The following is a 13637-nucleotide window of genomic DNA, read 5'->3' as shown; positions in this document are numbered from 1 at the left end:
GCAAAAATGGGTATGTTTGAAGGAATAGTAGTTCCAACAATGTTGTATGGTTGCGAGGCGTGGGCTATGGATAGAGTTGTGCGCAGGAGGATGGATGTGCTGGAAATGAGATGTTTGAGGACAATGTGTGGTGTGAGGTGGTTTGATCGAGTAAGTAACGTAAGGGTAAGAGAGATGTGTGGAAATAAAAAAGAGCGTGGTTGAGAGAGCAGAAGAGGGTGTTTTGAAATGGTTTGGGCACATGGAGAGAATGAGTGAGGAAAGATTGACCAAGAGGATATATGTGTCGGAGGTGGAGGGAACGAGGAGAAGAGGGAGACCAAATTGGAGGTGGAAAGATGGAGTGAAAAGGATTTTGTGTGATCGGGGCCTGAACATGCAGGAGGGTGAAAGGAGGGCAAGGAATAGAGTGAATTGGAGCGATGTGGTATACAGGGGTTGACGTGATGTCAGTGGATTGAATCAAGGCATGTGAAGCGTCTGGGGTAAACCATGGAAGGCTGTGTAGGTATGTATATTTGCGTGTGTGGACGTGTGTATGTACATGTGTATGGGGGGGGTTGGGCCATTTCTTTCGTCTGTTTCCTTGCGCTACCTCGCAAACGCGGGAGACAGCGACAAAGTATAAAAAAAAAAAAAAAAAAAAAAAAAATGTAACATTGTTTAATATTTTACCTTACAACAGGAAATACATTGTACAACCCCTTGTGCCTCAGTGACATTTTGCAGGCACATGGTAGGGAAGTATAGCAGCCTGCTGCAAATATGAGGATGCTACTGGATCCCCTTCCATATCTCATTCACCTTGTTCTCCATGGCCTTCTGAGTCTTCTTCAACTTCCATTCCTGCACTATCAAGCCCCAAAGGTTATTATTATAAAGTTGCAGTCACAATCTTTGGAGGGCCAATCACATGAATTTCAGGATGGCAAGAGAACCAGTATATCAAACCCATCTGGTGTAGATGGGAAATCGATCATGCACAAACTAGATTGGCAGTGGCTTTGTGATGGACCTGATGTATATGGCTGTGAAGAAAGGGGTCTCTAAAATAATATATTCCTGGCCATTCAAATTCCCCTCAAATGTTACTGTTAAAATCACCAGGTCTGATGTGCCACATCCAGCCATGAAGGGATACACTTAGGAGCCCATTCTTGGCTCATTCATGGATGTGGTTTCCTTCATACCTGGTGAGAGTGGTGGGCCAGCACTGACAACCTTTGGAGGACACAGACATAAAGGTTCTCATGTCAAAAACAGAGCACTAAAATTTAACATCTGCAAAATATAGTGCTGCACAAACAAAAGATATGCCTTTTTTTTTTTTTTTAAGCCTCTCAATTTTACTTCACCAATGGGACACAATTTAAACCTGCCTCCTTGTGATGATATGACAAGGCATGTGGGCCTGCCATATCAAAGAGATGGTTGCTGTTAGTGGGTTTTGTGTTATGGTCTCAAGCAGTTGCCTGTCATCATCTGGTTCAATAAAAGATATCACACAGCAAAGGAGCTTCGATATGTGCTTGTGGTGAAGGTATGTGTGGGACTCAAGCCAGCTATCATTCTATCACTTGTAAGGTATGAGAGCAAGGAACAAATATAGCAGGAAAAGAAAGGATGAACAAAGAAACTTTGACAAGAACAAGCCAGGAGAGAATCCAGAACTTTTCCATAAATTCTTCAAAAGTAACTGTCAGTTAAGAGCTGCTAATAAAAGTAAGGCATTCAAAGGGAAGAGTTATAGAAGACCATGTAAGGATATGAGAAGAACTGAATGACAAGTTCAGAGGTGTTTTCTCGCTGGAAGACACTATAGCCCCAACACAGATGAAGTGGAAGAAGAAAGGTCTTAGAAAGCTTTAAGATATCTAGGAAAAACATTATCAAACAAGGCTCATGGGCCTCAAGAACCTTCACCATATGTGCTCAAGAGGTATCCAGATACACCTGATAAACCACCTGAAATACTACTGTTCAAGATGTTGCTTGAGATACGCATTTAGCAAGGGAGTTGAAATGGTCAAACCTTATAAATATTTACTAGAGGTAAACTGATCAAATACATATTTAAAAGAAAGGTAAACTTGAAGAGGTGCTGAACTGCAGACCAGTCTCACTGACAAGTGTGGTATGTAAGATAATGAATAAAATAATAAATGAAAATGGACTTACCAGTGTGAGACAATATGGGTTTACAGAAAGGTCACTTACCACTGTGAGACAATATGGGTTTACAGAAAGGTCAAGTGTGAAGAACCTCTTTGATTTGTACAAGGGAGTGTGCTCTTTTAGACAAATAGAAGGCTAGGGAGATTGTTTGTTTCTGGACTGACGGAAAGTATTTGGCACTATGTGGTATGGAAGGCTGATTACGAAGCTGGATCATCTTGCAGGAATGAGTAGGAGACTTCTTTAACTTCATGAAAGGACACAAAGGATTTGTGTCAAAGGAGCCTTCCCACAATGGGCTGAGGTCACCAGTGGAGTGCAGCAGAGTTCTGCACTAGGACTGTTGGTCTTGATCTATGTGAATGACTTGCCAGAAATTGAGGACACCTACCTTAACATGTGTGCATATGACACATAGATCACGGATGGAAATGGAAGGCAAGGAGGATCGGATCACCTTATAAAGGGATCTAAACTAACCCCAAAGCTGATGATCTGATACATGGTTGATGAAATTCAAACCAAGGAAATAAAAGATAAAGAAGCTAGGACACAGTTAAAGAGGGGCTCAATATGAATATTATCTAGCAGGAAATAAGCGGAAGTGGATCATAGGGTGGGGGAGGGGGCGAAAATTTTGGGAGCCTTGAAAAATGTGTGGAAGTCGAGAACATTATCCCGGAAAGCAAAAATGGGTATGTTTGAAGGAATAGTAGTTCCAACAATGTTGTATGGTTGCGAGGCGTGGGCTATGGATAGAGTTGTGCGTAGGAGGATGGATGTGCTGGAAATGAGATGTTTGAGGACAATGTGTGGTGTGAGGTGGTTTGATCGAGTAAGTAACGTAAGGGTAAGAGAGATGTGTGGAAATAAAAAGAGTGTGGTTGAGAGAGCAGAAGAGGGTGTTTTGAAGTGGTTTGGGCACATGGAGAGAATGAGTGAGGAAAGATTGACCAAGAGGATATATGTGTCGGAGGTGGAGGGAACGAGGAGAAGAGGGAGACCAAATTGGAGGTGGAAAGATGGAGTGAAAAGGATTTTGTGTGATCGGGGCCTGAACATGCAGGAGGGTGAAAGGAGGGCAAGGAATAGAGTGAATTGGAGCGATGTGGTATACAGGGGTTGACGTGCTGTCAGTGGATTGAATCAAGGCATGTGAAGCGTCTGGGGTAAACCATGGAAAGCTGTGTAGGTATGTATATTGTGCGTGTGTGGACGTGTGTATGTACATGTGTATGGGGGGGGTTGGGCCATTTCTTTCGTCTGTTTCCTTGCGCTACCTCGCAAACGCGGGAGACAGCGACAAAGTATAAAAAAAAAAAAAAAAAAAAAAAAAAAAAATCTGTGTGTTTTGAGGGACTTGGAAGCCAACCTGTAAACAGTAAAGGAAATAAGCTGTCTGCTAGTGAATATTATAATAACATTCCAGGATATGGATAGGGTAATAATCAGCAAACTGTTCATACCCTACACTGGGCAAGAATTAGAATATACTTCTCAAGTTTGACTATTTGCAAGTAGTAGTTGGTGGGCAGCCAACGACCGAGGAAGAATACTACCAGTACTACCTGCTTGGGTATCAGGAGGGTTAGTGATAGCTGCATAGTGAGCCAGCACTTCATTGATTGTCAAGTTGCAATTCTCTGACCCAGGTAGATGTCTTTTTTTTCTGCCTCACCTACACATGGACGGCTGGCATTCTGTCCACAAACATACAACATACCTCTCCGTCACACACAATACTTGACAACACTTACCTCATGCAGCTCATTCTTCATTAGTTTTTCCTGTAATGAGTACTGTGTGCTAGCTCTACCTTTTGGCAAAATGGTAGGAGCAACAGATAGAAGTAGTAGGTAGGAACATTTAGGTAGGACAATTAGGTAGAAACATTATGTAAAAGTAATAGGTAGGAACATAAGTAGAAGTAGTCAGAAGGAACATCATGTAGAAGCCTCTGCAAACACTACACTAGACTGGTGCTCTGCCAGTGGCCGTTTAAGGATGTGGTACTAAAGGCTAAGAAGTGGCACTGGAGTTCACTAGTTATGGAGACTATTGCCACCCCAGTGAGGAGTTCCTGAAGGGAACAAGCATCAGATATATAGACAGATAGATAGATAGATAGTTTGACCGTTATCACTAAACAAGCACAAATCATATTTTTGTAGACAAAATGCCTGCAGTCCACATGTAGGTATGGCAGAAAGAAAAGACAACTACCTGCATCACAGGAGTGCAGCTTGACAACCACTGAAGTGCTAGCTTACTAAGCAGCAGTCAGTAATCCTTCTGATATCCTCGCTAGAAGTAACAATAGTATACCTCCCTGACTGCCTCCCAATTACTTCTTTTCCTTTTCATAACAGCAGTGAGTGATCACTTTTTTGGTATAGGTAAAATAAACAATAAAATATGTGTACTAGCATCTCACTTGACACTCAGCCCTCTTTCCCAAGGAAATATCTATGAATTTCTGCACTATCAAAGTGAAAAGAGGAGAACTATATTTCTTAAGTCTTTTTATGAATATCTTTGAAATTGTAAGGTTAAATACATTTACTGAGCAACCTGAAAAATTGAGATTCACAGAACTGAAAAAGGATCTCAGTGAGTAGTTAAGGGGTTAAGTATATAGGACTAGAACAGGGTAGTTACACTAGAGGATGGGAACAGAATAGTTTTGCTTTTGTGTACACGTGACTTTGTTTCAGTCCCAGGGTGAATGCTAGTCAAAGCCTTCAATTGTCTGTGATCCAGTCCTACTGACCTTAGCTGATATTTTGGTGCATAAGTACCATCCACAACTCAATTCTGAAGTAGGAAAGTGTCTGTTTTATGATAACAGTGTTTTCTCACAGAGCCAGGGTGTTGGAGCAGCTTGTGAACAAAGATTTTCTCTCTAATCAAGTTAGCGAACTGATTTATTGGGAATAAATAAAATATCCTCTGAATGATCTTTGGTTAACTCCAAGCATTCTTAGAAGATTTAATAGGTCCTGGACTGGATTACAGTTGGGCTTGCCTAAATGTGAACTAACGTCACTCTGCCTACAAACATACAGTCTCTCCTTGTCACACATAACACTTGACAACACTTAATTCATGCTGCTCATTCTTTGTAAATCTAGACTTTCCTGTGGTAACCACTATACACTAGCTCTGTCTTCTGGCAGAATGGCTGAAGCAAAGTAGTAGGTAAATACACTTTGACAGAAACAATCGTTAGAAGTAATAGGAAGGATCATTAGGTAGACGATGTCCGTAGGAACATTATGTAGGAGCCTCTGCCAGTGGCCTGTTAAGGGTGAAGCACTAAAGGATAAGAAGAGGCACTGGAGTTCATTAGTTATGGAGACTCTATTGTTGTAACCATCCCCTTGAGGGTGATCCAGGTGGGAACAGGTGTCAGAGATATAAACAAATAGGGATACTGATCTACAGGATGGAAAAAAACAATCTGGTAGTAGATGTCCTATCAGTATGTGATCCTAGAGAATCCCTAGATGCTAGCAACTGGAAGAAAGCAGGCTGATGGCATCCTCTCTTTGGCAGTTCGGTTGGCTGAAGGTGGAACTAAAATGAGTAAGATGCTGCTACTATGGTTCAGTGGTCAGTGAAAGGTGGAGAACTCCAGCGCTTTCTTATCAGAAATGCTGATGGTCTGAAAACCCTACCTCTGATTTTCCTTGATATCACAAATAATCTCTCAAGCTTGTATGACTGGCAGCAGGGGACAGAATATCTAGAGAATATGTTAAACCCACACTAGACCAATATGGTCCTCCTACGAGAAGAGATTTAAATATATGCTAAAAAGTGTCCATTGACTGACAACAAAACTGCACTTTTAATAACAGAGCGAAGATACAGAAAAACAACAGTAGCTATAAACTTGCCCATATCAGCTGAAGATGGGTAAGAGAAAACTTGACTACACCTTCAAGTACTTCAATCATTTTGACAATGTTGCTAACAAGTAATTTGACACAGAAAGGAACAGATCAATTCAGGAAAGGAGAATAAGTAAGAATGGATTCAAATAAAATGTAATGAAGATAAACAAATGCAATGATGCTAAGGGAAAACACAGTTAATACACAGAGTAATTGTTCAAAAATCCTTCTGATATGCCCAAACAGGTAATGACATAGACAAACCAACAATGAAAATTTTCAAGAGTCTTACCTGCCCAGGAGTTACTGCACGAAGAGGTTCTGCAAGGCTCACCACCATATTATTCTGTGTTACTGAACGGTGCCAGGGGTTATCGTCTTGTGTGGTTATAACACAGGATACAAGCGGTGCTGTATTTTGGAAACGAAACTGACATTCCAGCTGGCCCTTCGTGTATAGATCCGATGGTGGACTGTGTATCCAGTATACTGGTTCAGTAAATAGTGTAGTGGTGAAGAGAGCTGGGTGATTTGTTCCAGCAGCCTGAAACAGAAAAGAGTAAGTCATATAGGGGATAGGGGAGAAAGAATACTTCCCATGCGTTCCTCACGTGTCGCAAAAGGCGACTAAAGGGGATGGGAGCGGGGGCTGGAAACCCTCCCCTCCTTGTATTTCAACTTTCTAAAAGGGGAAACAGAAGAAGGAGTCATGCAGGGAGTGCTCATCCTCCTCAAAGGCTCAGATTGGGGTGTCTAAATGTGTGTGGATGTAACCAAGATGAGAAAAAAGGAGAGATAGGTAGTATGTTTGAGGAAAGGAACCTGGAAGTTTTAGCTCTGAGTGAAATGAAGCTCAAGGGTAAAGGGGAAGAGTGTTTTGGGAATGTCTTGGGAGTAAAGTCAGGGGTTAGTGAGAGGACAAGAGCAAGGGAAGGAGTAGCACTACTCCTGAAATAAAAGTGGTGGGAGTATGTGATATAGTGTAAGAAAGTAAACTCTAGATTGATATGGGTAAAACTGAAAGTGGATGGAGAGAGATGGGTGATTATTGGGGCATATGCACCTGGGCATGAGAAGAAAGATCATGAGAGGCAAGTGTTTTGAGAGCAGATAAGTGAGTGTGTTAGTAGTTTTCATGCACGAGACCAGGTTATAGTGATGGGTGATTTGAATGCAAAGGTGAGTAATGTGGCAGTTGAGGGAATAATTTCTGTACATGGGGTGTTCAGTGTTGTGAATGGAAATGGTGAAGAGCCTGTAGATTTATGTGCTGAAAAAGGACTGGTGATTGGGAATACCTGGTTTAAAAAGAGAGATATACATAAGTATACGTATGTAAGTAGGAGAGATGGCCAAAGAGTGTTATTGGATTACGTGTTAATTGACAGGCGCGCCAAAAGAGAGACTTTTGGATGTTAATGTGCTGAGAGGTGCAACTGGAGGGATGTCTGATCATCATCTTGTGGAGGCGAAGGTGAAGATTTGTAGAGGTTTCCAGAAAAGAAGAGAGAATGTTGGGGTGAAGAGGGTGGTGAGAGTAAGTGAGCTTGGGAAGGAGACTTGTGTGAGGAAGTACCAGGAGAGACTGAGTACAGAATGGAAAACGGTGAGAACAAAGGAGGTAAGGGGAGTGGGGGAGGAATGGGATGTATTTAGGGAAGCAGTGATGGATTGCGCAAAAGACGCTTGTGGTATGAGAAGCGTGGGAGGTGGGCAAATTAGAAAGGGTAGTGAGTGGTGGGATGAAGTAAAATTACTAGTGAAAGAGAAGAAAGAGGCATTTGGACGATTTTTGCAGAGAAATAATGCAAATGACTGGGAGATGTATAAAAGAAAGAGGCAGGAGGTCAAGAGAAAGGTGCAAGAGGTGAAAAAGAGGGCAAATGAGAGTTGGGGTGAGAGAATATCATTAAATTTTAGGGAGATTAAAAAGATGTTTTGGAAGGAGGTAAATAAAGTGCATAAGACAAGGGAACAAATGGGAACTTCAGTGAAGGGTGCAAATGGGGAGGTGATAACAAGTAGTGGTGATGTGAGAAGGAGGTGGAGTGAGTATTTTCAAGGTCTGTTGAATGTGTTTGATGATATTCGAGTGGCAAATATAGGGTGTTCTGGTCGAGGTGATGTGCAAAGTGAGAGGGTTAGAGAGAATGATTTGGTAAACAGAGAAGAGGTAGTAAAAGCTTTGCGGAAGATGAAAGCCGGCAAGGCGGTGGTTTGGATGGTATTGCAGTGGAATTTATTAAAAAGAGGGTGACTGTATTGTTGACTGGTTGGTACGGTTAATTAATGTATGTATGACTCATGGTGAGGTGCCTGAGGATTGGCGGAATGCTTGCATAGTGCCATTGTACAAAGGCAAAGGGGATAAAAGTGAGTGCTCAAATTAGAGGTATAAGTTTGTTGAATATTCCTGGGAAATTATATGGGAGGGTATTGACTGAGAGGGTGAAGGTATGTACAGGGCATCAGATTGGGGAAGAGCAGTGTGGTTTCAGAAGTGGTAGAGGATGTGTGGATCAGGTGTTTGCTTTGAAGAATGTATGTGAGAAAGACTTAGAAAAGCAAAAGGATTTGTATGTAGCATTTATGGATCTGGAGAAGGCATATGATAGAGTAGATAGGGATGCTCTGTGGAAGGTATTTAGAATATATGGTGTGGGAGGCAAGTTGTTAGAAGCAGTGAAAAGTTTTTATCGAGGATGTAAGGCGTGTGTACGTGTAGGAAGAGAGGAGAGTGATTGGTTCTCAGTGAATGTAGGTTTGCAGCAGGGGTGTGTGATGTCTCCATGATTGTTTAATTTGTCTATGGATGGGGTTGTTAGGGAGGTAAATGCAAGAGTTTTGGAAAGAGGGGCAAGTATGCAGTGTGTTGTGGACGAGAGAGCTTGGGAAAAGAGTCAGTTGTTCGATGATGATACAACGCTGGTGGCTGATTCGTGCGAGAAACTGCAGAAGCTGGTGACTGAGTTTGGTAAAGTGTGTGAAAGAAGAAAGCTGAGAGTAAATGTGAATAACAGTAAGGTTATTAGGTACAGTAGGGTTGAGGGCCAAGTCAATTGGGGGGTAAGTTTGAAGGGAGAAAAACTGGAGGAAGTAAAGTGTTTTAGATATCTGGGAGTGGATTTGGCAGCAGATGGAACCATGGAAGCGTAAGAGAATCATAGGGTGGGGAAGGGGGCAAAAGTTCTGGGAACGTTGAAGAATGTGTGGAAGTCGAGAACATTATCTCAAAAAGCAAAAATGGGTATGTTTGAAGGAATAGTAGTTCCGACAATGTTATATGGTTGCGAGGTGTGGGCTATAGATAGAGTTGTGCAGAGGAGGATGGATGTGCTGGAAATGAGATGTTTGAGGACAATATGTGGTGTGAGGTGGTTTGATCGAGTAAGTAATGTAAGGGTAAGAGAGATGTGTGGTAATAAAAAGAGTGTGGTTGAGAGAGCAGAAGAGGGTGTTTTGAAATGGTTTGGTTAAATGGGGAGAATGAGTGAGGAAAGATTGACCAAGAGGATATATGTGTCAGAGGTGGAGGGAGCAAGGAGAAGTGGGAGACCAAATTGGAGGTGGAAAGATGGAGTGAAAAAGATTTTGAGTGATCGGGGCCTGAACATGCAAGAGGGTGAAAGGTGTGCAAAGAATACAGTGAATTGGAATGATGTGTTATACTGGGGTCAACATGCTGTCAATGGATTGAACCAGGGCATGTGAAGCATTTGGGGTAAACCATGGAAAGTTCTGTGGGGTGTGGATGTGGAAAGGGAGCTGTGGTTTCGGTGCATTACTACATGACAGCTACAGACTGAGTGTGAATGAATGTGGCCTTTGTTCTCTTTTCCTAGCACTACCTCATGCACATGAGGTGGGAGGGGGTTGTTATTTCATGTGTGGCGGGGTGGCGATGGGAATGAATAAAGGCAGACTATGAATTATGTACGTGTATATATGTATATGTCCGCGTGTGTATATATATGTATCCGTTGAGATGTATAGGTATGTATATTTGCGTGTGTGGACGTGTATGTATATACATGTGTATGTGGGTGGGCTGGGCCATTCTTTCGTCTGTTTCCTTGCACTACCTCGCTAACGAGGGAGACAGCAACAAAGCAAAATAGTAATAATAAAAAATATATATATTGTATTTAAATTTCTAGAAAGGGAAACAGAAGAAGGAGTCAAGTGGGGAGTGCTCATCCTCCTTGAAGGCTCAGATTTAGGGTGTCTGAATGTTTGTGGATGTAACCAAGATGAGCAGAAAGGAGAGATAGGTAGTATGCTTGAGGTAAGAAACCTGGATGTTCCGGCTCTGAGTGAAATGAAGCTCAAGGATAAAAGGGAAGAGTGGTTTAGGAAAGTCTTGGGAGTAAAGTCATGGGTTGGTGAGAAGACAAGAGCTAAGGAAGGAGTAGCACCACTCCTGAAGTGGTAGTTGTAGGTGTATGTGATAGAGTGTAACAATGTAAATTTCAGATTGATATGGGTAAAACTGAAAGTGGATGGACAGAGATGGGTGATTACTGGTGCCTATGAACCTGGTCATGAGAAGAAATCATGAGAGGCAAGCATTTTGGGAGCAGCTGAATGATTGTGTTAGCAGCTTTGATGCATGAAACAGGGTTATAGTTATGGGTGACTTAAATGCAAAGGTGAGTAATGTGGCAGTTGAGGGTATAATTGGTGTGAATGGGGTATTCCATGTTGTAAATGGAAATGGTGAAGAGCTTGTGGATTTGCGCTGAAAAAGGACTGGCGATTGGAAATACCTGGCTTAAAAAGAGAGATGTATATAAGTAAATGTATGTGAGTAGAAGAGATGGTCAAAGGGCAGTATTGGATTATGTTTCAAATGATAAGTGTGTAAAAGAGAGACTTTTAGATGTTAATGTGTTCAGAGTGGCAGCTGAAGGGATGTTTGATCACTATCTTGTGGAGGTGAAGGTGAAGATTTGTAAAGGTTTTCAAAAAAAGAGAGAATATAGGGGAGAAGAGAGTGGTGAGAGTAAGTGAGCCTGGAAAGGAGACTTGTGTGAGGAAGTACCAGGAGAGACTGAATGTAGAATGGCAAAAGGTGAAAACAAAAGACAAGAGGGGAGTGGGATGTATTTAGGAAAGCAGTGATGGCTTGTGCAAAAGATACATGTGGCATGAGAAAGGTGGGAGTTGAGCAGATTAGAATGGGTAGTGAGTGGTGGGATGAAGAAGTAAGGTTGTTAGTGAAAGAGGAAAGAGAGGCGTTTACATGATACTTGCAGGGAAGTAGTACAAATTACTGGGAGATGTATAAAAGAGTGGCAGGAGGTCAAGAGAAAGGTGCAAGGATTCAAAAAGAGGTTAAATGAGAGTTGGCATGAGAGAGTATCATTAAATTTTAGGTGGAAGAAAAAGATGTTTTGTAAGGAGGTAAATAACGTGTGTAAGACAAGAGAACAAATGGGAACATCGGTGAAGGGGGTAAGTGGGGAGATAACAACAGGTAGTGATGGAGTGAGTATTTTGAAGGTTTGTTGAATATGTTTGATGATAGAGTGGCAGATATAGGGTGTTTTGGTCGGGGTGATGTGCAAAGTGAGAGGGTCAGAGAAAATGGTTTGGTAAAAAGAGAAAAGATAGCGAAAGCTTTGCGGAAGATGAAATCCGGCAAGGCAGTGGGTTTGGATGTACTGCAGTTAAATTTATTAAAATGGTTCTGACTGCATTATTGATTGGTTAGTAAGGATATCTATTGTATGTATGGACCACGATGAAGTGCCTGAGGATTGGCGGAATGCATGCATAGTGCCATTGTACAAAGGTAAAGAGGATAAAGGTGAGTGTTCAAACTACAGAGGCATAGGTTTGTTTAGTATTTGTGGGAAATTATATGGGAGAGTATTGATTTAGAGGGTGAAGGCATGTACAGAGCATCAGACTGGGGAGGAGCAGTGTGGTTTTAGAAATGGTCGAGGATGTGTGGATCAGGTGTTTGCTTTGAAGAAAGTATGTGAGAAATACTTAAAAAACATAAGGATTTGTATGGAGCATTTATGGATCTGGAGAAGGCATATGACATAGTTGACAGAGATGCTTTGTGCATACAAAACCATGAAACTCTTCCCTTCCCCTGAAACCCACTCTGATTATATTTCTGCATGGACTCATTGCAAAGCTGCTTTTTGCAGTCAAGCACACTTCTCATACAGAAAGTGTGCTGACTTGTCATCTGCTGACAAATCTTTTGGGTCCTTAACGAAGAACATCAACAACTTCTCTAATCCTTAGATGGCATACCTTCTTGAGTTCTAAAGGCTGTGCATCTGAGCTGGTGCCCCCCCCCCCTTCCCCCCATAAGAAAAAATATCATTCTAACCCCTTCAACTATCAACTCATTGCTATCACTCTTGCAATCCCCAAAATCTTTAAAACACACCTTAACTCAAATATTTACTATCTATCTAACAGTATCTCTGATGCCCATTCCCCCAGGGAACTCACTCAAGGGGGTGGCCTCAGCAAAAGAGTTTGCATTCCATAACTGGTGAACTTCAGTGCTGCTTTTTAGCCTTTTGTGTCTCATTAACAGGTTACTGGCAGTGGGTAACACTAGCACAGTGTTTCCAGGGGCTCCTACCTAATGTTCCAACCTATTACTTCTTCCTAATGCTCCTACCTAATGTTCCTGCATAATATTCCAATCTACTCCGTCCTAATGCTCCTGTCTGATGTTTCTATCTACTACTTCTACCACATATTTCTGCCTAATGTCTCTATCTATTACTTCTATCTACTGCTCCTACCATGCTGCAAAAAGGCAGGGCTAGTGCTCACTGCAAGAAAATCTGAGCTATGAAGAATGAGCTGTGTTCCTGTATAATATTCCCACCTACTCCTTCTTCCAAATGCTCCTGTCTGATGTTCCTATTTACTTCTATCTAACATTCCTACCTAAAGTTTCTACCTATTAATTCTATCTACTGCTCTTACCATTTTGCTAAAAGGCAGGGCTAGCGCACAGTGCTCACTGCAGGTAAATCTAGAGCTATGAAGAATGAGCTGTGTGAGGTAAGAGATGTCAAGCTATGTGAGACAAGGAGAGATTTTATTTATGTGGACAGAATGCCAACAGTCCACATGTGGGTAAGGAAAAAGGAAAAGACTGCCACCTTGGTCAAAGGAGTGCAGCTTGACAACCCCTGAGGTGCTGGCCATCACTAACCCTCCCTCACAGTTAGAATCCCATTCCCTTCTTCAGATCACCAGTATGGACTTTATAGTATTAAGTTTAATGGTGATCCCCTCCCCTATGTGACTCCCCTCTGGTCCTCCTCTCTCAGGGATTTTGGTGAGATTTTTGGGGAGTTTGTCAATTGGCCCTGAAATCTCCAAAGCATTTGACAGGGTGTAGCATATATCTTTGCTCTCTATACTCCCTGCCTGGTTTTACTGCATCTCTCTGTACTCTAATGCATAATTTCTTCTCTGATTGTTCCATTGCAGTAGTTGTCAATGGAGTGACTTCCCCCTCCAATCATATCAATAGTGGTGTTCCTCAAGGGCCTGTACCATTGCCTACTCTCTTTCTTCTCC

General features: G+C 42.0%; 1 protein-coding gene across 1 annotated transcript in view; it reads right to left on the bottom strand.

The window, feature by feature from the left end:
* LOC139752797 (mitochondrial tRNA-specific 2-thiouridylase 1) overlaps nt 1-13637 on the bottom strand; it is a 111230-nt gene that overhangs the window by 12392 nt on the left and 85201 nt on the right. The window contains exon 6 of the mRNA XM_071668714.1: nt 6364-6615. Within this exon, the coding sequence (XP_071524815.1) occupies nt 6364-6615 (252 nt within the window). The remainder of the gene's footprint in view (nt 1-6363; nt 6616-13637) is intronic.

This window comes from Panulirus ornatus, chromosome 13 (assembly GCF_036320965.1).
Source record: "Panulirus ornatus isolate Po-2019 chromosome 13, ASM3632096v1, whole genome shotgun sequence".
Lineage (NCBI taxonomy): Eukaryota > Metazoa > Arthropoda > Malacostraca > Decapoda > Palinuridae > Panulirus > Panulirus ornatus.
The sequence above is the reverse complement of the archived record's forward strand: the minus strand, read 5'-3'. Positions and strand labels throughout refer to the sequence as shown.